Source organism: Falco peregrinus, chromosome 6 (genome assembly GCF_023634155.1).
Source record: "Falco peregrinus isolate bFalPer1 chromosome 6, bFalPer1.pri, whole genome shotgun sequence".
Taxonomy (NCBI): Eukaryota; Metazoa; Chordata; class Aves; order Falconiformes; family Falconidae; genus Falco; species Falco peregrinus.
This window is the reverse complement of record NC_073726.1, coordinates 67,473,284-67,497,096: the sequence shown is the minus strand read 5'-3', so window position 1 is coordinate 67,497,096 and position 23,813 is coordinate 67,473,284. Positions and strand designations below refer to the sequence as shown.

Genomic DNA, 23,813 nt, shown 5'->3' with positions numbered 1-23,813 from the left:
GGCTGCTAATTCAGCAGTTTCTGAAGTTAATTATGGCGTTTACTTAACCGATTTAGGTTTAACCTTTCTGAACACTATTTCTCAACAAAAAAATCACCATGCTTGAGCAACAAAACACAGAGACAATGGACCATGTGTTTGTGAAAATTAATGGGAAACTTCGAGTCATGGTGGAGGTCAGATGACTGGAACCACAAAACACTGCAGTGAACTGCCGAAAATGTGGGTTAGCCGTTATGGGGAGGCTTCTAGGAAGGGCATATAATTAACCAGAACAGTAGGAAAATGTATTAACAAGATTTGTTCTTGTCTCAAGTATAAGGCCAGCTAACAGTGTGTAGTATATCCATGTTCCTAGGGCCAGCTTTGTTATAGTTTGTAGCAGGTAGCGAAAAGCAGTTTTGTCTAAGTCTGCTTTAGTAATACCCACCTTCATGGAGCTTATGTCTCTTAAGTGCTCAGTTACACTGTTTTACAAAGCAGTTGCCTAAATAGCAAGAACACATCCTGGGGCCTGAGGAAACCCAGTCTTTTTCCAAAACCAGAATTGGCTTACTGGCATACTGAAGCAAGTCTGTTCATTCCTGGCAGCACTGTGCTACAGGTGTTGCTGCAGGTGTTACTGTTTAAAATTTCTAACAGAAAATGTATTTGGAAAAAAAAGATGTCTCCTAGAAAGCAGCAGAGAATAAGAGTTGGATACAGGATCCATCTGGTTGCAAGAATGAGTCTTTAAAACTCTCATAACACAGGCATTATACTAATTCCTATTTCAAATTAATTTAATTTAATCTCCAGAATGCTGATGTCATTCTAATGTCTCTGTCAAAGAAACTGGCTAAAGCATCAATAGACATCTCATGGCTTGGAGCAGAAATAGGTGTGCAAGTTGGCTTTAAGCCAACCAGTGTTTCAGAAATATCGCTCTTCCTCAAGGCTTGAATAGACAGTCATGCTTATTAAGGTCCTGCAGAAGAATGATAATACTGAAACTGTACATGAAACTATGTCTGACTTCGTAATTTTTCTTCCAGCACCTGAATTACTCAAAAGGAGAGTGCAATATATATATGTGAGTGTTCATGTGTGAAGAATAACTATGAATTTTCAAGTATTTCTGTTTCCCAAAGAGAAAGTTAGTTTTGGAGAAATTAGTTTCATCCCTCAGTTTGCAATAATTTGACAGTTTATTGCATCACATATTATAAGAAGGAAAACTAAAATTATTTTCTATGCTTGTTTTCTGTGAGTGATATTGGTAAAGTTAAATCCTCATCAATTACCCTGCTGTAATTACACAGCAAAGCTATATAGATTTATTCAGATGGGGAAGAGATTTGGTGAAAGCTGCATCATTTAACATGAAAAAGTCTTGGATGTTGCCATAAATGTCCAATGGTCAGACAGTACTGCGATCTGCGAATCATACACTACCGGTATGCATTTATCACTCTTGGTTCTTACTGAATAAATGGTCTGTTGTTAACAAACTGAAGCTATTCCATTTAAGTGATAAAGGCCATTCTGAAATGCCTTGCTCTTCCTGCTCACCGTAGAAATCATTGTTTAAAGCAGAACTAAACTGAATTCAGTCTTAAATGCTAACAAAATCATGAGAAAGGGGGTTTTATTTCAAAATCTGAGAGATCTAAAGCAAGTGAGAAAGATACAATTCTTCTTGCAGATAGAAGAGGTTGAGGGTTAAGAAGGAGCAGGTAACTGTAGCAATGAATACCTGAGCACACCTCCAAGAGATGTAACAATTAATTAACAGTAAATGTGAAATAACTTCCAGGTGTGGAGTTTCTGGAATGGTACCTCTTTATTCAGTTAACAATGGCAAACAACTGAGGGATTCTCATTTCACAAAATCTGATGGTTCAGGTGTTCCGAGTACTTGCAGTCTTTTTCATCATCATTTTTTGTAATGTTTTGCTGAAGTGGATATTACTGTCTAATGGCAGATAGTCTTATCAATTAGTAGACATCCTTATCCATGGTGAGTTACTAGCAGAACCAGCACCCAGAACTGCTACTTGTGGTCTAGCCTGGAGATAATCCCACACCCCTCTCTGATTGCTCATCTGCATTAGAAGCCTATTACTTTGACACAGACTAATCTGATATTATAGATACAGGTTCTCCTGCTGAATAGGAAATGTTGGCATTCAGATCCAAGTCCAAATCTATTCAAAGTGGGAAAGGAAGAATTCAGGCTGTCTGCTTTCAGGATTATGTTTGGCAAAAACTTGGACCTGAATCTGCCCCTGTAACTGCAGCCCAGGAATGTGATCACCAGTAGGGTTGGTTCTTGGATCAATTCCCCAGATTTCTGCCTTGTTTGTTTTCCCAGGTGTGATGAGTACGTCACACAGCTGGATGAGATGCAGAGGCAGCTTGCAGCTGCGGAGGATGAGAAGAAGACCCTGAACTCTCTGTTGCGCATGGCTATCCAGCAAAAACTTGCCCTTACCCAGCGACTGGAGGATTTAGAGTTCGACCATGAGCAGTCCAGACGCAGCAAAGGCAAGCTTGGAAAGAGCAAGATCGGCAGCCCTAAAGTAAGTGAGGAGGCATCAGCCACCGTGCCAAGCATAGACACTTTCCTCCTGCATAGTCAGGGCCCACAGCAACCAAACTTACTGGTCAGCAGTGGCACTCAGAGGAAAAGGTATGCATGCAGTGATCTTTACAGTACAGTGCAGTGGCCAGACTTTAATTAAAGTTGTTCACTGAATTGTAAACATTATAATTATTTTCTTTTTTTTTTAATTTTTTTTTCCTCCGTACTTCGACTGGGGAGGAGGTGGGGAGGATATGAATAAGAAATTCAAAGCCTGGCAACATGTGGTTCTGATCCACCTACTCACTGTTATTTCCTCCTCCTTAATGCAGTGTTTTGAACTATATTCTGTCAGTGTCTCAGTGCATCTTGTATGTCTTTAATATCAGTGTGAATGTATTTTCTTTATGACGTTTTCCTTAAGTTTTCCTTAAGGTTTTCCATAACGAGCATCTGAAATAAAAAAAGGGTTGTGCTCTACGAGCATTTCAGTGCTTAACACAAACGAATCTACATCTATCTGTTAAGCGCTGATGCTCACTTTTTCTTCATCAGTGTGAAAAGAATATGGGATGTGTTCACTCAGATCAGTTTTTCTACATGGGAGCAAGCAACTTTTTGAAGGGGGATGGCTGCCATTCATAACCTGATGCAAATATTTTGCTGTTCAAGCAGTGAGTTCTCATCTTGTCTTGTGACTGCCCTGCCAAAGCTCTATAGATGTGGGGACCTCCACAGTTCTGAAGGTGAAGGGGACTCTCTGTTAGAGAAGTCCTACATAACCATTCCCTTTTCTTATATGCTCTAGTCACAATGCAAAAACAAGAGCACATTCAGGGAGCCTTGTACATGTTGACTCCAGGATGCTGGGATATAACTCAGCCTCATTTCCTCCTCCCCTAATACGCACCAGGATTTCCAATGCAGGCAAGGTGCCCTGCTGTGGAAATGACATGGGGTGGCAACGCTAGTTGATTTTTACCTGTTAAGCACATTAACATGATGTTGTCATTCATGAGGCTTTGAAAGGTAATTAAAGTAAAACTCTTTTGTTTCCATATGTATTTTTCTTGGATCTCCTGCAAGACTATTCTCACCTTCCCTTTGTGATCAGAGCCATCCCAGGACTTCAGGGACCTACCTCCAGAAATTATTAAGAGCCCCCCCTCATCCTGCCTCCACAGAATCATATCTTCTGAGGGGCCCCCCTTCCATGAGTGAATTCATCCATGGGCACCGTCTCAGCAAGGAAAAAAGGTTAACCGTGGCCACACCAGGTAAACATTTTTTCCTTGGGTGCATGTGGTGCTGAGTGTTTAGCAGAGCAGGGAACCCTCCCAGCACTGCAAATGCAATCTAATTTGGGCATATTTTTGAGACCTGAAAAGCAAAATGTCTCCTCCTGTATCACCTGTAGCAGGAGATGACATTCTGCTGGCAGCGGCCCAAACTGGTTCCAGATGCAGTAGGGGAAAGTCCTGCTGTGGTATAGGTGGGTGCAGTCCTGCTGTCATCCACAGAAGCTGCACCCCTGTGCCTGGGTGTGCTTAGTCTGGTGGTTGTGTTGGAGTCCCCATGGAAGTCACGAACCCAATGGGACAGAGGAGTCAGATGCGTGAGGACCAGCAAGGGAGTGATTGGCATTGTGCAGGAGCTTATGCAGCATCCGTCTTCTGCTCACCCTGGAGCATTCAATCAGGTTTTTCTAAAGGGTAATGTTAAACTCAGAGAGATTTAGTTTATATAGATTGAGTCATGAGGTTTGTCTTTGCAGGAAGCTTTTGCTCTTTGTTTCCTGCCGAAATGTAGCATCTGCTTCAAACAAGCATAGAAAGGAAATGCAAACTGGAATGCAATTTCAAAGGTTGTGACATCTTTCTTCTCCTGACAGACAAGTTGGTAATTATTTTTTTTCTGTGTCTGAGCAGAACCTTTAGCCTTTAAATGGGCACACTCTTGTCTGGTGGTGATTTTTTTCATTCTTTGTTTTGAAATTTGTTATGCACAAAAAATGTAAGTAGAAAATATAAAAGCTAAGGCCTATAAAGTGGTTTCTGCTGAAGCAGATATTTGTTCTGGAAAGCTAAGCAATACCCTATAGTATGCTATATCTCTCAGTGCCAGCAATATCGCAGGCCGCCTTTGAGTAGTGCCATGCAAATAACACCCACTCAGAGGACAAGTGTAAAACTGCAGAGTCTAAACAAGACATTTTCCTAAGGAATGTTGCAGTAAAATTAAAGAGTTGGCTCCTGGGGAGGAAAAGGCAGGGAGAGGGAAAGAAGCAAAGGCTTTAAAATGTGTAAAGTACTGAACTTTCAGCAGTTCCTTTTTTTTTTTGTTGTTGGCAATGGAAGACCGCATGTTCATTTTCTACTCCATCAACAGGAGTCTGTTTCCTAAACACTGGCAATGTCTCTTACATTCTTTCTACTTTGTCCTATAACAGAATAAGGATCATTTTCTTTCTGATGGACACTTAAATTTCTTTAAAGAACTGGATTTTCCATTTGCTGTATAGCCAAACTCGCCTACGTAATTTGGAAATGTGAGGATCTAGGCCCAAAAATGGCAATCTTCTAAAGTACAATTTACTAGACTCTTCTAAATGTAATTGTACTTCCCATGTACAATTTACAAAAGTGCCAGGCCTGGATGACCTTTCTGTGAAGAATCCTGACTGTATATAAATGCAGTCTAGTGGTTGGAAGAAGTAATGATTAAAAAAAGAACTATGCTCAACAGATAGGGAAACACAACTTAAGTGTATTGTAAAATTGTTAGTAAATGATGAAATATGTGATCTTTGAATCTGGGACTCTGTATCCTGTCTTCATGCATTAATATTTTTTTTCTATTTTCACTATTTTTGTGGACCACCATCTGATATCCCATGAGATATCATCATTCTCAACACAGACTGAGAAACTCTTGACGCAGTCGCTCACTTTTTCCAGTAACAGAGGCCAAAGGGTGAAGCAGCCTAAAAAGTAGAATTGTCCCGCAAATAATGTCTGCCTGCAGTCTTGTCTGGTATACTTTAGGTACATCTCTACATATTCAGAATGTAAGGGTCTTGAGACAGTATTAATGACTTATGTTACAGTTGTCCTTATGAATCTACAACAGTCCCAGCTTTCTGAATGCATTTGTCAGAATTTTATGCTATCACACGGCCTTAGTCTCAGCCTGTGAGACCGACCAGCTCAAACCAGAGATATTTCTGAGCACTCAGATTCCAGTATTAGCAGGGTCTGTGCTAGAACCAGATTGAGGATTAGGTAGGGCTTTTTCAGCATTGTTCTTACCAGTTTCTGGAAGATTTCTTACTGTTAGCAGATCAAAGGAACGATGCACCAACTAGGATTTTTTACCTTCTGTCTAATTATCTGCTTCCTGAAAGTAAGAAACAGTGAAGGGTTTTATAGGGAATGTTTAAAAGCCTTGTATCAGAAAGAGTTTCTGTTCTCAGATGATTTAGGCAGTCAAGCAAGCCAGCAAGAAGTGTAGCCACCCACACGTGCTTCTTCATCTGGGGGTTGCAAGAGCAGCACACAAACCCAAACACCGTGGAGCAGAGTATAGCTTGGCTTGAGGCTGTGTCCTCAGGAGTGGGGTAAGAACGATTAAGCCTAAATTAAATGGGATCAGGTTTTGGGTTTGTTTTTTCTTTTAAATTTTGTGAACTGTTTCCTTTATCTGAATATTTCATCCATATGATGTGTGGTCTTTCCTGTCCTTTCATTGGGTCCCAGTGTGGTGGGGACTGGGAGGCTGGTAATGCATTTCATGGAGGCCAGGAGCCTAAATAACTCAAGTTGATAGAGGGAGAAGCCAGGCAGGCTCCCTTGCCTCATGCAGAGGCCAGCTGTGCCTGTCTTTCTCTTGCATCTCCTTCTGGACTTGGTGCTTGGCAGAAGGGTCTGCCTTCACTGTGCTCCAGCTCTGGCTTTGACTGCTGCTGGCTACCTAGCAGAGGGAAAGCTGGGACTGCTTTTGCCTGCCTTCTTCAGAGGAAGACTCTGGTGAAGACTCAGGGGTGAAGACCAGCTGAACCGAAGACCTCTCAAGAAATAGATTGTAGTTTCCTGCTTGGTCTCCCTTTGACTGCCCTCAGCTTTAAATCAGCACGCATGTCCCTCCAACATAAACTGTGGCAGTATGACTTTATCTGGGCTTTCTAATTGAACTAATAGCTCTTAACTGCAGTGGCTGAAAATGCCACTTGGTTATTTCTCCTAGATAATAGTGTGCACTTAGCTTTGCTGTGTGTTTCTTCTTTACTTCTGTTATTAACATTTATTTTTACACTTTAAAGTCTTTATTCTTCTGATAGACAGAAGCAGCCAGAATGTGCCCAGCACAGTTCCAGCCCACATTTGCACATGACTGTGTTCATAACTACATGAAAATTCAGGGCATGTAGAAAGCCTAAGGCTGGATTTGACAGTGTGTAACACTGTATTAGAAGTGACATTTCCATTGCAGTTCCATTCAAACTCCTTGAAGACGAAGTCAACAGATGCCTCTTAATATCCCACAGTCCCAAATACGAAATATGCTTATCTTGACTTCTTCAGGGAAAGAACATGACAGAAAAAGTCTGTTGTGGGTGCCCTGATACCACTTTTTTCTCTCTGTTTATTTGAGCATGGAAATTCTAAAAGTTGAATATAAAGTTCTGTGATTTTAACTTAAAATTAAATCAATTAAGATTCTTGCAGGGATGATGCACCTGAAGAAAAAGGTTTCCCAACAGGCTTATGAGATGGAGAACAACTAATGGCTGCAGCATTCTCCCTTAAACAGAGTCAACAACAGCCCACCTGAGAGTCTCTCCTTCATTGGAGTGCACCCCAAACAAACTGTGGTAGATGCTTCTTTTCCCTATTGTTATGCTTGTAAGGTATCACCAGGCAGATTTCAGTATTTAAAATCCTGCACAGGAAAACACTTTGAATAGTGAAGTATTTCGTGTTTCCAAGGAAATCAGATCATAAGATCATAATAAGCAATCCTTTCCCTTCTAGAGAATTCTGTACAGTCATATATTTCACTTTATTAAAATAGAAAAAGGAAAGTAGCCTTAAAATGTGATACATTTCTCTCAAACTCAAGGTCCAGCTGAGGTTGGATGTTTAGTTGACACAACCAGACTAGCCCCACAGGTTTCAGCAGAATTATGCTAGTTTACTCCAGTCCCAAGTTTTTGTTTTGTAGGGTTTAGATTTTATTGTTCTTCATTGTTACAAGTCCATTTCATAAAATTGTTCTTCTAAAACTTGTAAAAAGAAAGACTGTAGCAAAATCAAGTAATTTTGTGGAGTTGCTCATTTCTGAAAGCACATTAAACCTGAAAGTTTTCTTGCTTTTCATGTGTCTTTCAAGACTGGTTTACAGAATGGCATTTAATTCTCACAAGGTGAGACTGATATGGAAAGACAGGATAAAAAATGCCATATAATAGTGCAGCAACTGCTCAAGCACTAAGCTCACCACCTGTCACACATAATTAAGACTATGTAGTTAATACTGTCAATATAGAAGTAATCCAAGATTAATTTCTGCTGTGGCTCTATGCTTACAGGCAAATCAAATATGAATAACAATATGATACCAACAACTAGCTTTTGTTTGTTGGCTTGCATTCTTACCATAAAATTTACCTTAATTTACAGAAATTCTATCCCAAAGGAAATTTCTATAGAGTGACCCTAATAGTGTCTCCAAGAGCTAATCAACATCTGTAAGTAGAAGCTAACAAGGAAAATAATAATGAAAAAAAGTCAATCACCCCAATGCAGAGGTCCTAAGAAGTCTTCCAATTAAGTCTGTAAGCTGAGACTCAAAGGGAATTGCTTAAGAGTTGTCTTTACTAATTGCCCTTTACACTGGAAGTGGTTTCAACTGTAATAGGTTAGAAACCCGGGAATGCATTGATCTATTGGACGTAGTACAAACACATTTTAACACAAGGGGCAGAAGGTCTGCTGAGTAGAGTGTTCCTGGTTTAGTTTTTTCTTTCTGGATTTTGAACTTTTTCAAGGGGCAGTGTTTAGGATATAATTTTCAGAAATATTCTGTAAAAGGTTATTCTCTGTGTAATCAGAAGCTCATGTTCCTTGTATGTTTTTCTTAAAATAATGTTAAAGTGGAATTTACCATGTGGGGCAAGATTCTTGGCTTTGGCTCCTCTTCCTTGCTTCTTCATCTTGTTTAGGAAGCATGAAGATATGGAAAAGCATGGTCAAAAGGAATATTAGGGGTAGAAACTCTTGATAGGAAATGAAGCTGTCTTTACCCTGCCCTTTTGGATGATGGGGTTGGGAAAATGATCGAGGGATGCTCAGGCTGACACTACTCTCCACAGCAGAGGCTGGCTGCAGAGGTGAGCCTGCATATCTTACAGCATTGGAAAGGTAGGGGGAATAAATTTTTGATAACAGGTTTGTGTCTTCTTTCATTGTGTGGTGAAACAGCTTTATGTGCAAGGTCTTCAGCTGTGCACATTTTTTTTTCTTCAAGAGTATTTTGCCAAAAATAGTTCTAGCTTTGCTTTTGAGCTTAAGTCCAATGTCAGAAAGCTGCTTGTGGGTATCTAAGCCTTGCTGCTATAAACATTGCTTCAGTACCTCAACTTTTCGTTTTTTATGCACTTCTCAATTTTGAAACAGCAGGACTGTTAGAAATCTGAACATGGAGGAAAGCAGAGCTTCTTTTGAAAATTATTGTGGAAGAAGTCCTTTGAGGAACACTGTCAGCTCAGACATGAATTTTGCTAGGAGGGTGCTTTGTAGATCTTTGATTGCTCAGGTCACCCAGTGAACAGTTTTAAATTATTTCTTTCTTTTCCTTCATGAAGGAATTTTATAGATTAATGAAAAGGAAAATCAATATGACTAGGGCCTAGATACCTCTTTCTTTGCTGATTTTGTGTTAAAGAATTTTATTCTGAATGCTACTTCATGAACAATATGGATTTATCTGTACATTAAGTGAAAGTTTATTCTTAAAAAGTAGTGCAGACGGTTAACTGAGCCACCACTATTAAATAAGATATGCAGCCGTATAATATTTAACTAGTCAGACTAGTCTGCTCTGAATTGTTCAGTCAGGTAAGTTTGATTCGCTTCATCCAAGCAATGCAAAGCAGGTGGAACATGCAAGTTCTTCAGAACTATTATTTTTTTAAAAACACAACTTTATTCTGACAACTCAAATTTACAGTCTGAGTGCAAATTTCCCTTTGCCTCATTAGAGATCTGTGGGTGATTCTTCTGAATCCTCAGCTATAAATAAATATGTTGTATTTTTATCTACCAAGAATGTATTTGTGTTGATGGTGATCCTGTACCTGCAAGATGTGTCTGAGCTTGTGTAATCGGGCAAGATACTGGCTATTGCAAGACTCATGTTGTATTGCTCTAATCTGTCTCTGCTCTCTGTGAAAAATAGATTTTATTTCTTTTCAGCAGAATTTTTTAAAATCAAGTGTACTTTGGTTTTGGTTTGTTTTGGTTTTTTTCACTGGAACATGATGCTCTTCACAAAAAGGATAATTCAGTCATTATTACCTTTCTATCTGTGTTCACTTTTTTGTTCTGCATTGTTCTATTTTCTGTGGGGTTTGTAAACATGCCGTGTTTGTGTATATATGTGTTCATTGTTTAATGAGCAGTATTAGTGCATATATACAGATATATGTATATATCTTCCTGCTCTCAGGGCCACGTCCTGCATCTGATATGCTCATTTAAGTAAGCTTAATGAGCATTGCATATTTATGTCATTTCAAGCATGGTACGTTGTCCTTGTGGAGGCCATTTTGAATTTGAAGAACAGTATCCTTGCCAAGGACATTAGTTGGCTGTAACTGATGAAGAAGTCAGCTGGCTCAATGTACTTTTACCTCTTGGTGCCACTGTGAATAGGACCTTTTCGCTCTATGCTTTTTCTCTCTTGCATTTAGCTTTCCAGTTATCACTGATGAGATCAAAACCATACATTTCATGCTGATCAATATAATTTAGCTACTTCAATATAATTTAGCTGGCATGAATGGAATAATGGCATGAATTCACTGCAGTTTTACAAGTTTCATTTGATTTGTATTTGTATTTTTCACTATATAAAGAAAGCAGTTCTGAAATAAAACCCACTTTTAATGGAAGCCCCAATCAGTTTGTTAAAACACTAAAAAAACCCAAAAGTGCAGTGAATTCCATGCTTTGCTGGTGTATCTAAGTTATGTCATGGTTATCTAAGTTATGTCATTGCTGGATGGAATGGTTAATATTAGTGTCATTTGTTCAAGTTCTCCAGTAAAATCTTGTTAGACTTCTGGTTGTTTCTAACTAAACAGGTATGCAGGTGACACATCATATCTTTAAGGCGTGTTACCAGATATTTGTTGCTTTCTATGAAAATTTTGGGCTTTGGAATCCAGTCATATCAATTAACTGAAACAGTTATTGAAATACCTTGACAATGTTGGTAACAAAAAATATCCATCTTCATCTTCTTTTATGACAAGGTTTAATGTGGTTTCATGACTTATTGATTTTTAACATCAAATATACAGGAATATTCAATACTGTGCTTCTCGTCTCAGAAAATAGGCAAAGCTGAAGTAAGTCTCTGTTTAAATTAGACATGCTGATATTTTAGCTCTCTAATAGAGCAGTTCCTTGGGATGTTGTGATGTATGGAGTAAGCTCACCAGCAATTCTTTAATCAAGACTAGTATCCCTGATTGTAAGTATCTCCCTGTCTGTATTTCTTAGGGCTATGAAACCTTGTAGTTGTACCTTATGCTGTTTCTTCCAAAGCCTGCTAAAGTTAGTTCCCACTGACTTCAACTTTTGGATCAGGCCCTTCTTCACCCATAAAATAGCACAAGTATTTTTGGTTTGGTTTTGTGGGGTTTTTTTCTGGCTGTCTGAAATGTATCCTAGACACTTACATTTCCATGAAAGATGAGTAATCAACAAGACACAAGTGTGGCGATACCTGTATTTTTAAGACCTGTCTTTTCCTCTTTTGAAATGTTTAAAATGTGTGTGTCTTTTAACGAGTAAGTATTTCTTGAACCATCAGACCTTTCTAAATGTGCTTTTTATGAACTGTATATAAAAGAGAGGAACTGAATATATATTCTCACCTTCTACCATTTCCATTTCTGCTATTTTACTAACCCATTATTTAGCTTCTCAGTAGATTTAATGAGGAATTACTTAAAGCATTCACAGAAATCATTTGAGAAACAATATAAACACATCATGACAGAGAAAGTGTGAAAAAACCTACACAGCTGACAAGAAACCTTAATGTTCTTAGTCTGTAACTGGAGAAAAATGCATTTCACTAATTTTGTTAATGACTAGGTATTATTTATTTTTTTAAATTATACTGAATATGAGCTACAGGAAAGGGCAAGGCTAGGTTTATAGCTTTATCACTGTACTTTGAGCCAGCAGTCACGTTACCGCTGAAGCACATGGGCTGAAGGCAAAACAGCTCTCTAGGTTGGGGTAATTCAGGTCTAAAAAGAAAGTAGAAATCAAATCATGCAGAATAAGGAAATAAGGAGAAAAACCACTTCATCTATTGTAGCTGTTGTATAGATGAAAGGACTTACTGGAACATAGCCAGGAAACCTGTCACGTTCTGGAAAACCACTGAAGCAGTGACCTACTAAACCATGTCTGTCTGTGTTATGTGCCAGGTAGTGCGTGAAGTTGTTAGTGAAGCTCCACAAGTTGGCTTTGCCAAGACAGATAGCATTTCTCTAAATGCTATAAAGAAATAGCAATTAAATCCCCTACCTCTTCCAATAAGCTTAATCACATGCTTTTATTCTTGAGCAGCATTTAACAGAAGGCTCTCTGTTACATTCACTCTGTCTGGCCTTGTCCTGAAGGTAAGGAGCTGAGAGGAAGAGGAGCAGAAGGAAGCCTGTATCAAGAGTCTGTAGAAACAGTGGGACATTCCTGGGCCGCATTTGGAAGGAAGAGAATGGACATGTGGAGGTGACAGGAGATGAGGATTTTAGACGCATCCTACTGCTGGCCTGTTGCATCTTAGTGCAATATATAGATGTTTCTGATGCCTCCAGCTCTGTGTGCTAATGGGAGTTCATCAGTGTGCTTGCATCTCTTAACTGTTATTCTTCAAATAAGTTTTGAGAAGACTAAGAAATAAGGAGTGGAAGAATTCATTGTTGTTGAAACTTCTCAAACCAACAATAATCTCAGACACCAAGCTTCTCTGTATAGCAAGCTTAAGATCTGAGTTACCTGGCTATTTACAAGACTTGACATAGAAATTTTACAGTAGATCAGCTTTACCGTGAAGTAAGCCAAAACTTAGTTGGTACTTGGTTGATAAATTTGTCTATCTCCAAGCAACAATCCGTTATTCAGTTTAATGGGAATGGAGGTAAAACTCAGACAGTGTGGAAACCCAGAGCATCTGGGTACTGGAAAATGTCTGTGCAGAGGCTGCCTTGCAGCTGGTGAAGTTCGTCAGGCTGCCTGTGTGCTAGCTGTGCCAGAACAGGGCTGGCTGTCATGGAGCTGTACAATGGCTCTACAGCATGGCTTGGTCCCCCAGCGCTGCTCACTTTGCTCCCAGGCCAGGACAACCCGAGTCAACCCTGCTCTTGAGAGCTGGGGTTAATAAGGCTGACCAGGCTCTGAGTGGAACCCATGTGGTTTGCTCCACTATAGTCCTCTACTTCCAGGGACAGCCCACAGAAATACAGAGCTGCTCCCAGTTGGCAGCTGGCAGACTGACCCACTGGGGCTGTGCATAGGGCAGAGGTAACTGTATTATTTCCAGACCCAAGCTGACCCTGGAAGCAGAAGGGAGAGACACTTCTAATCTTTGACCTCTACCATTGTTTGTGCTTTTTTCCTAAAGTAAGCCACAGCTGTCCTCTCACCAGATGTTCTTTGTGATAACCATTACCACTTAAAGTTCCTCTTGGCCTTGAGGAAGGTCAAGGTTTTCTTGACATCCTTTAGAAAAACAGAGAAAAATTGTAAGTGAAACCAGCTAGTCAAAAAATAGTAAAAACTTCTGTGCCTGTCACCACTGGATATAAACAGTTTTGGGACTTTTCTCATCCTGTCAGATTACAGTTTGAAAGCATCTCCACAAATCTCAATACGGTGAGGTTGGTGAGAGTTTTAGTGTTCTCTGCCCTGTTCTTCTTGACATTTCGCATTTGTCTTTTGGGTTTGGAAATTTTCCTTGTTCCCCACCTTTGAGTAGAGAGGGTTGATTTATTGTCATTATAGGACTTTCTGTGTGATGCAGCATGTTTCTGCCTCTGCACAGTCATAAGATTACTGATTTGTTCTTTGCCCAATACTTTTGACTCATGCTATTAACCATTTATTTTTTCCCATTAAATTGACATCTTGGGAAAGAAAACAATTCATCACAATATAAATGGAGACAGCTTCTCATTTCAAGTAAATTGTCAATAACATCTTCATAGACATGTTATCAAATTCCTCAAACGTTATGGGGCAAGTTCAATTGACATTGGGTAGCATGACACAAAGCTAGGTAGCTTGAAAACTTTTAGGTAGGAAACAAGGATTTTCTGTTGGCCTGGGGTGGTCAGTGGGATGGTAAGGAGAGTTTGTTTTAAAAGACTGAAAAAGCCTCAGTCTTGTATTTTGTTATAAGTGTTTCTTGACAGCTTTTCTTTCACCAAGAACAGATTTTTCTCCCAGTGTTTTTCACATCAGAAATACCAAATATGTAACATTAACTTTAAAAAAAAAAAAAAAAAAAAAAAGAACGTTTGATTGGTTCATTGCTTGATTCTCAATTTTACCCTTTCAGATAAACCAAAAAAAGGTCTCCACTAGTTAACTGAACTAGACACAGTTAAAAGTATGTTATGTATCAGTTACTCATTCACAGCATCCTCAATGCTTATCTTTGACAGCACTATACAGAGATTAGTAATTTACTGAGTGTCAAAATGTGCTAAAATGTTCCATTGCAGTATGCTGGTTCCTGAGCAGGTGGGACTGAAAATGCTTGCATGTAGTGTTTTCACTGAGGACATTGCTGATGTCAACAGAAGGCAATGCCCATCTCTTGGACACTATTAACCCAGTTAAGCAGGCCTGTGTTGATTAGAATCACACACCTCACAAACCGGAGGGCAAAGCACACCTTGTGACATGAGGGAAATGCGTTGTTCTTGTGGCTGAGCCAAAGGGAAGCACAGGAAAAGAGTTTGGTGCATTTTTTTCTTTTTGAGATTTGCTCTAAGCCAGTAATTTATAGCAGCACATTCAATCCTCATATGAGCAGATGTAGCTTCTCTCAGCTTCGTATTTTTAATGCTCTTGCATCAGGAGCTGATGGAACCTGATTAGGACTAGGTGTTAGATTCCAAAGGAAAATCAGCACTGGCTAATCTGAGACAGAGGAAATCTCTGAGGCCTTTACACCACCATTGCTAGAAAATGGCTGAAATGTTAAGAACTGGAAAATCAGAACAGGCCTAATGTATAGCATGAGTCAAGCCTCAAAGCTCCAACAGATATAGCGGTGAACATTGTCTGATACTGCCATGGGACTCTGTAAAGACTCCAGCTGTTGAATTCAGTGAAAACCATCATATGATTTTTTTGTGTACAGTAGCTCTTTGCCTTTTGTGGATGAAATGGTCACTGAACTTCATTTCTTGGTTATAGGTTCATAGAATCATAAAAGGACTCTTAAGAGATCAGTCAGCACACACACACAGAGCGCCCCTAGTAGTTTATTTTCTCACAGCAACTGGACGTGATGGAGAAATAAAATAATCTGTATTTAATAACTTTATTAATAATTTTGGTGCTGGTGTTCCCCAAGCATCTCCTTCACTCCATAGCTTAACTGACACTCCTTGTTGAATAATAACTGGGAACAGGCATCTTCCAACATCATTTTTTATCTTATTTTTATTTTTGAGTAAAAGAGGGCATGTCTTTCTTACCTTGTCTTTATGGTATGTGACACTGACCACAGAATCAGCAAAGACATCTTTGAATCTCTTAACCGTCAGCAGAGTATTTCAGAAAGAAGCAAACATTTATTTGATACAGGCAGGAGTTCCTTAGCAGAAATGAAGGACTGAATTGCTGTCTGCTAGTTTTCACCTTTAAGCACCATGTAACAAGAAGTCATTTTATGGTTGTCATGACATTAGAGAGTAGTGTTACAAACCCTCCAAAATACTTAAAAGGATTAAATATAGAAGGAATAAAGGTAGCTCTGGCACAGCTATGGAAATAAGTAGCTATGAGCGCCTTTGAATTTGAAATGTGTGTATCTAAGCTATATGCATTCTGCTTAGCTCTTTCTTAGCATAATCCTCAAAACTTCACTCCTGGAGGATGTAGGAAGACGATTCAGCCATTTTGTTATGTGGAGCACTAGATTTCATACCGATGTGAGTGTGAGCCAGATTATGTGAGCATTGCTGACACCAGGTAAATTGTTATTTCATATGAAGTCAAGGGAGTTTGTTCACATGGAATAGTTATTATGCAGCTTGCATAATGCTTGCAGACTGGCACTCTGTTCATGCATTCTGCCAAATCTAGCAGATGAAGAGGAATCATAAAATATTTGCAGGATGTTTGAGATATTAGAATAGGATCATAAATCAGGCATTTGCCTTGTTCTGGAAAAGCCTGTCAGAACAAAATCTTCTGTATTTATGTCCACATCTTTTTATCACACAGCATTCTGTTCTGTACTCCTTTTCTCACTGACTACCTTCTATAAGCTGTCAGCGATGACTTTGCTTTGGACTTCTGCAAGCTAGTTTGTTTAGAACAAGGCATTCACTTTTTAAAATTTTATTTTATTATTTTTTTTACAATCATTTCTCATCTGCAGTTAACCTGCCCTGTCTGTCCCCCCAGGCACCTTTTCTTTTAACTGAGCTTTGCACTGAAATGACTGTATTCATGGGTCAAATACACAGCAAACTCTTGCACTCCTCTGATAAAAGACGTACTGAGGACTGTAGTGACCATCCTGATAAATGAGAGAATGGCACAGTGTAATTTCTCATTCCATTTTTACTTCCTGACACAATGGTGCCAGCACTAACTGCATATATTTTTCTGACGTAGGTACCTGTGAAATTGAAAATAGGTCCAAACCACTCTCCTCTTGGCTGAAGCAGGAAGAAACTAGTGATTTGGGTACGCTTGCTTCCACCCACTGGAGGTCAGCACAGATCTTCATAGGAAGTAGGGAGAAGCACTCTGGGCTTGTGTGAAACAGAAATGTGATAGCTGATGTGATGCTCAGTGTTGCTAGGAAGGTGTGTTTCTCTGCACTGTACCTGATGTCACCTCAAGACCCTTGACAGCAAATTGCTTGTATATTCTTCCACTTGACTGAGACAAAGAATAGAAGTGGGTTTTGGAAAACACCTACCTTGTAAAGAGAAATGATTACTGGTGTTGAGCTTTAAGTAGGAACCAATTGAAAAAAACAGAATCAACTTCTTTCCAAGTACATGAAGTGCTTTTGTCTCATTTTTAAGGTTCAGGGGAAAGTAACTCCTTTCCACTGAATTGTCAGTTAAGAATTAGGTTGAAGCAGTCAGAGAAGATAATAGGTCTGCAAACCCTGCTGGAAACAAAGAGTAATCTCCAGCAGCTTTCCAGATGGTCAGAATTTCACCCATAGATTTTAATGTTCAAAAAGACCCTGCTGACACTGTTATCTGACAGTCTGAATCACACAGGCAGTGGAATGAAAGGCCAGACCACTGCGGGGAAAATGAGCAGATCTTGAGATCTGGAAATCCTGGTAGAAACCAGTGAGCTAGAAAGCAGGGTTTTCTTGTTCAGCTACTTTCATGAAGTCCCACACATATTGAGTTTAAAGCTATCTTCATATTGCAAATGTCACAGTAAAAACGTAACAACAAAGGATTATTTGGTGTTACTGTTATTTAATAAATTAAGAATTAGAATACAGCTTTGCAAGTGATTAATGAGGAAACTGCTTTGGCAGAGAATTGATAAAATAATCTAGACGGAAGAGTGAAAACAGACTGTATCAAGTTCTCTCTTTTCTCTACAAAAAACAATCTCACAAGCACTATTTAGAAGTTGTGAAAACTTTCTTGCAAGCTTTTTCTCAAAGGCCATAATGAAATGACATCTGTAATTGTTATATGGATGTAAGTTCACTGGAGAAGTTGAGTAGCTTTATTGACACTTCTTATAATAGATTAAGCAAAACAACTTCAGCAGCAGCAGAAGAATGAGAATTACAAGGCTTAAACCCAGATCCTGAATACAGCCCATTATTGCTGTCTGTTTAAACAAAAATTTGCCAGTGCTAAGGAAAAACAAAACCCCAAGGTCTCTACTGCTTCTCCTGAAAAGAAAAAAGAGGCAAAACCTAATGTTATTACTATCAGAAAAAAGATGTTTCTGTGAGATAAGGAACCAAGAACACATTCCTCACTAAATCTCTCCATCAGATGCGTAGCCTATGTACTACTGTTACTAACCCCTTGCTCTGTAATCTCTCTGTATATATGTCTAATTTATCAGTTTCTTGTAGATTGTCAGCAGCCTGCTGCCTCCATACCGCCACACGGCTCACAACTAGCCAGGGGGCCAGATTGCCAGACTGTCAGGTAAACTTAACTAACTCTCCTCTCTTTGCACATAGCTGCATGCACGTCTGCAACTCCCCTCCTCTTCCTTGTACAAAAGCTCTTCCCTACACTTCTTCACTAACAGCAAACTTTTAACAACTTGAGGAACAGTGATAACTCTGCAGTGACAACACAGATATGAATGACAGCATTCATGCGCTTATATCCATGTAAAAACAAGGAAAAAAATGCAGCGTTGGATCTTGCAGTCCTCATTTGGTCTTTTTATATAGACAGTTTCTCAATGATGCCAAAATAGTGAAGATTTTATTTTGTTTCTAGATAAATTTACTTAAAAGGGGACTTTTAATTTTAGGCATAGGTATAGGCTTCCCTTTTGCAAGATGGCATTTTAAAGGCATTTGTAAGATTTTAGCAGACAGTTCTTAGAAAGCTCTCCTTGACCTGGAAACTCAGACCCACTGCAGTCAGTTCTTAATCTTGTTGTTAAAAGTAAACTCCTGGTGTCCTTGTTCATAGCTGGTGCAAAGGTCAAATCGTGCTTCTGAGGTGGTTGAGTTAATCAAGGCACAAACCTAAACCTAAGCAAAAAGAGATTACAATATTTTTCTTTTATCTGTTCATGGTACATCATTTGCATACATTCATTTATGCCTATAATAGGTTACATTATTTTTAGACCTTTGCCTGGTCTGTAGTGACCAAGTTGATCTATAGCCCTACATATAATGAAGCTGTTTCCCGCACAGCACTAAACTTCATGTGCATCGGGAAATAGGTATGCTACAGATTTCAGACTGCACATCAGACACTGCCAAGCACTAATTCTGAGAGTCACAGGGGCTCTCTCAGTTGTCTTGGAACAGCCACTTCATTTGTGCTTATCTTTTATTCCCTACAAAGTGGAAGTATTATTAACTTCCTTCTATTTAAAGGTACTACAAAAATCTTACTGAAAATTTGGCAAAAGCTCATTATAACTGATAAGTACCATAGGAGTTTTACAGCACACTAAAAAAAACTAGTTCCATTTAAAATCCATACGAAGTAGTTCTGCTGTATTTTAGATGTTACAGCAGTCTGAGAATGTCATTAGGTGCTTTGGATACACAGAAGTTTAATGTCAATGATTCTTATTTTAACCCTATTTAATTTACCATCACAAAACCAAAGCCTGTCCTGTTCCTTCCAGAGCTACTCCTCTGGTGGAGAATATACTCTACTACCATCCCTTCCTAAATGCTAACAAACAAATTGCTCCTGCAATTTTAAAATTCTTTTCAGAATGGAAGACCTACCTGATTTGTTGCTGCTATACATTTATCCACAAGCATTACCTTGTTCTGCAAACAAACCCACAGAAAGGGATAAGGTCCGAACGGAAAGTCTCAAGGTTTTCTGGTTTGTCCCTGAATTCTTCTGCAGTTAGGAAGACCCCATTAGCTACAACCAGAACTGTAAGCGTTCAAGAGGCCCTTCTTGCCACTGTTTCCAAATCAAAATCTGGCACATAGAAAACAGTAATGATATTTACAGATATGGTTAATATTTTTAAAAAATCAGATCAGTCATCTCACAAACAACACACACCTGTATACTTAGCTGAACTATTGACTTTTAAATGACTATTGCTTTTTACCACTAGATTGATACTCTTCTGGTGAAAACAACACACTATTTTTGAGATATTAGCACTGTTGCCTTGCTTGTCTCAGCCAAGTAGCTGCACAGTGTCATAAAGCAGTGAAGTCTAACAAGATTTAGTGCAAGTCAGCCTGATGGCAGAAGTTGCCATCTGCTTTAAACAAAGTAATTGAAATCTGCAGTAAAATTTGAAGTCATGTAAAGAACCAGTTAGGCTTACTGAGGTTCAGATTTTCTAAATCCAGCAGAGGAGGAAGACGAGAGCTTGCACTGCCCTTCCTTGTCCTCTGACAGTCCCTCCTGGCATGGGACATGCTTTCAGTCATGTGGTGATGCCAAATGATGCAGATTAAAGTTCTGTCCAGCCCTGAAGTCACCCATTTTGAGAGAGGTATGCTTGTTTTTAAGTCTTTAACGTTACTCTTGCAGTAACGTGACCTCTCAGTGGCATCTCACCCAGGATTAAACAACAGCTCGTTAAGATTTGTAATTCACACGGATGTTTTCTGCAGCTTGCAGTATGTATAATCATGTTCAAGCTAGTTAGTATTCCTGACCATAACACATAGATTCACTTTGAACTTTAATATCAAATACAGAAAGATTTCCCTCATCCATTATCTATACTGGATTTTAAGTGGGATTTGTGTAATTCTGGATTTTCTGGTAATTCTGATTCCAGTGCATAGGTTTTGGTGAACCTCACTGCGTAAGCTATGAACAGATTCAAGCCAAATGACACTCCAGGACACATCTAGTAAATTTATTTACCTGTTCATCTGTGTCTTTTTGCTTAAGTCTACATATTTCAACTGGAACCTGATCTAAAGAATCTGTTAGAACTTTTAGTAAGATATTTTCTAAGTAAACTAATGCAACAATGCATTAAAGTCTCGCTCTGCCCTCCATGCACCACCTCAAATTTCTAAGCTCAGGAGTATGGGGCAAGCACCCAAACCTAGGCCTACCCTGAAAACTACTGGATGATGTTCACCATTCCTAGCGTCTGTAACTACCTGTCCGATGGACAAGATTGGACAGGGCTAAGATATTGCCATCATGTAGTATTAAAAAAAGCATGTCTGTCTTTGGATAATGTTCAGGTTTCTGTTTAATGCAGTGAAAATCTCATTTTCTTTATTAGAAGACAAACTGTAGACCCAAGTTATGTATTAATAAAAACAAAAAACAAACCCAAAAAACCTTATACTGCAAATTAAATTAATATTATCTTTTTTAAGAAATAATGCTTGTATTTTATATAAAATAAGAAATAAGGTAAAATATTACTGCATGCAGAATAGTTGCATTCTGAAAATATTACCGGTCTGTTTATATTTTCCATTGCTGATTTGTTACACTTAGAATCAATGCCAGACAATATTGCATGCAAATGGCATCTTTAAGGCAGAGAGCAGAGTACTTACTAACACTGAAGGGCTTTGCATGCTCTTTTTCAATTGATTTTAGAAATACATGATTAGCATTTAGAGCACTGGTGGGAAAAAAAAAAAAGATATGCTTAAAACCAGAAAATAATACTAACGCAAAAAATGACACAGGCTTCACTCATCAGCTGAATGAATATATCCCCAAATGACACCAGCCTTTAAAGAGAGGTTTACAAAAATATCTATTAAAACCAAGTGTTTTAAAAGCTGCACATATCCCATGGGGGGAATGTAACAATATTCTTCCTTATTCTCAGTTAACAGTCAACAGCTTCAGTTTCTTCCATGTCTCTCTATTGCTTTGTGTTATTAATCTCACCTGCCATCCTCTACTGCCCACGACTGTCAATGTGCCTGATAGCTCAGCTCCAGGACCTGCTGCCATGATCACCTATACTGCCATCAAAAGCACACTGAGTGCCATGTGTCGCTTGCTGATTCTGATCTAATTTTTGTTTATATACTGCTACGGTAGTCTGCATTACTGAACTGGATATATTGTGTTTCTGAAGAGAGGATGGTGTAACAGTAGAGCTTTAGGAAAAGACTGAAACCTACTGCAAATGATGGGTGTATACATGTTGCTACAAAGGTGCCTTGTAGCCTTGTAATTATTTTTCTCTTCCTAATGCCCCTAATATTTATTATTGGTTGAAAGGGGAATGGTGAAACAAAGTTTTACATTTCTTCTGTGCACAGAAGTGTGTAATTTGAATGTAATAATGAAAGTAATTCTAAGCACAGTGCTTCCTAATCTGAGCATAGACTGGGATAGTTTTTATTACAGTAGTTGCAGTCAGAGCTGACTTTGTACTGAAGGTCATGCCAAAACATTAATATGCTTGTGCATATTTGTGTAGAGGAGAACCTGCTGTGTCTCGAAGAGGCCCTCTTTCAGGCCATTGCTGTACATAAGTCTTAACTGTGGCCATTTCCTCACCAGTCCTCTCCCTCAGAGCATGAATAGCTTGTTGCTTGTTTTTAAAGCTGGGAAGGAAGCCCCAAAAGACAAACACATCTCTGCTAATGAGCAAGGAAAATTCAGTCAAGTTTCTGTTCCTTCCTGACAATTATGGAAGTCCTTTACAAATCAAATGGGACAGAAAGGGAGGAGAGTCAGGCAGTCTTCATAGGGTAATGTGACCACCTCCTTGTTTGTACTCCCCAAATGTGACGTTCAAGTTCTAAATTGGTTTTGTTTCTCTGAAGGACTTAAGACTAGTGCTTCTCCTAAGCCTATCTTGTAAATTTAGGAGGAGCTCAAGCCAGGGGCTGGCTCTTGATGAGTGGATAAGTTTGACAGTAAATGCAGACCTTTTTGATCCATCTGTAGTCACTCCTGATACAGACTCATTTGGGTAGAGCAGGCAAAGATCTTGATCAGACACCTTTTTAGATGCTGTATCTGCATCTGTGTGTGGCAGAACATGGCAGAAGAAAAGGATACAGCCATGGAAAAAATTACTTGGAGAAGACAGGGTTTGTGTCTTCTCAGAGTGTTCGATTAAACAAGTCCAACTACTAAGTTGCAAGAAAATATTTTAGATTAAGTATTTATGCCTATCTATACATAGAGATTTAGGTTAGACTAAATCTATATGGAAACCAAAGAGTCATAGTCCCTAACACTACATGTTGGGGACTGACCTACTCAGACAGCTGAGCACAAAACAAAGCTTGTGGGGTCCTGAGCTTCTATAACCCACTTTCACCAGCTATTCTGCGATCACAAAACTCATCTTCAGGAGCATTAATGTGAAAGAGAATCTAACTTAAAATGTGCAAGTCTATGATCTTCAAATAAATAAAAAACCCAAAACAAACCCAGAGGTGCAAGGACTGTAGCTCCTGCTGAATTGTAATACCTGTGGATTTGTGGTCATTGTCTCCTAGGCTTCTCTGATTTGAAAATGTGGACATTGCCATCTACTTTCTTAATGGTGATGGCGCACACTTGTTTCTGTCTTCAAGCAAGTGCAATGTCATTTCTTTGTTTCCCCAAGTAGGTGCTATATGTGGAACTACAGACAATTTCAGTATAGCTGGCATTTCCAGTGGCAGATTTTCATATACCTCTGGCATTTCAAATTGATTCATTTCCAGCAATAGAGTAATTGCATCCCTTCAGCCAACACTCCAATAGTCTGCTGCAGAGATAATATGTAACATCTCGGTTTCTAAAGAAGGAAAACGGAAAAGGCAAATTTTCTTGAAGACAGGGACGTAAATGATTGTGCTTCATATATATCACACTGTCGAGCTTGGAATAACTTCAAGACTGCAGAACATTTGAAGCATTAGGAAAAAAAGTCTCCCCAGACACATAGGAAAACTGGTTTTTGATTGATTTTTTAATTTATTTTTTTTAATAAATTACATTTACTTGCATTCTATTTTGGTATCTTGTTTTGCCACATGCTTTCCTTGAAAGTTTAAAGGCTGTCACTTAGCTTGACATCATCAAGATGAGCTGAAGTTCATCCTTTTACAA

At 39.0% G+C, this 23,813-nt stretch overlaps 1 protein-coding gene across 5 annotated transcripts in view; it reads left to right on the top strand.

Annotated features, from left to right (window-relative positions):
* Window positions 1–23,813, top strand: part of BICD1 (BICD cargo adaptor 1) — a 190,936-nt gene that overhangs the window by 160,315 nt on the left and 6,808 nt on the right. The window contains exons 7-10 of one of the 5 annotated variants that reach the window (XM_027793029.2): window positions 2,354–2,671; window positions 3,650–3,840; window positions 17,989–17,997; window positions 18,170–18,245. In XM_027793029.2, the coding sequence (XP_027648830.2) occupies window positions 2,354–2,671; window positions 3,650–3,840; window positions 17,989–17,997; window positions 18,170–18,245 (594 nt within the window). Of the gene's footprint in view, window positions 1–2,353; window positions 2,672–3,649; window positions 3,841–17,988; window positions 17,998–18,169; window positions 18,246–23,813 lie in introns of those variants that run through there. The other 4 variants (XM_055807813.1, XM_027793024.2, XM_027793026.2 and 1 more) reach the window with 4 other exon arrangements.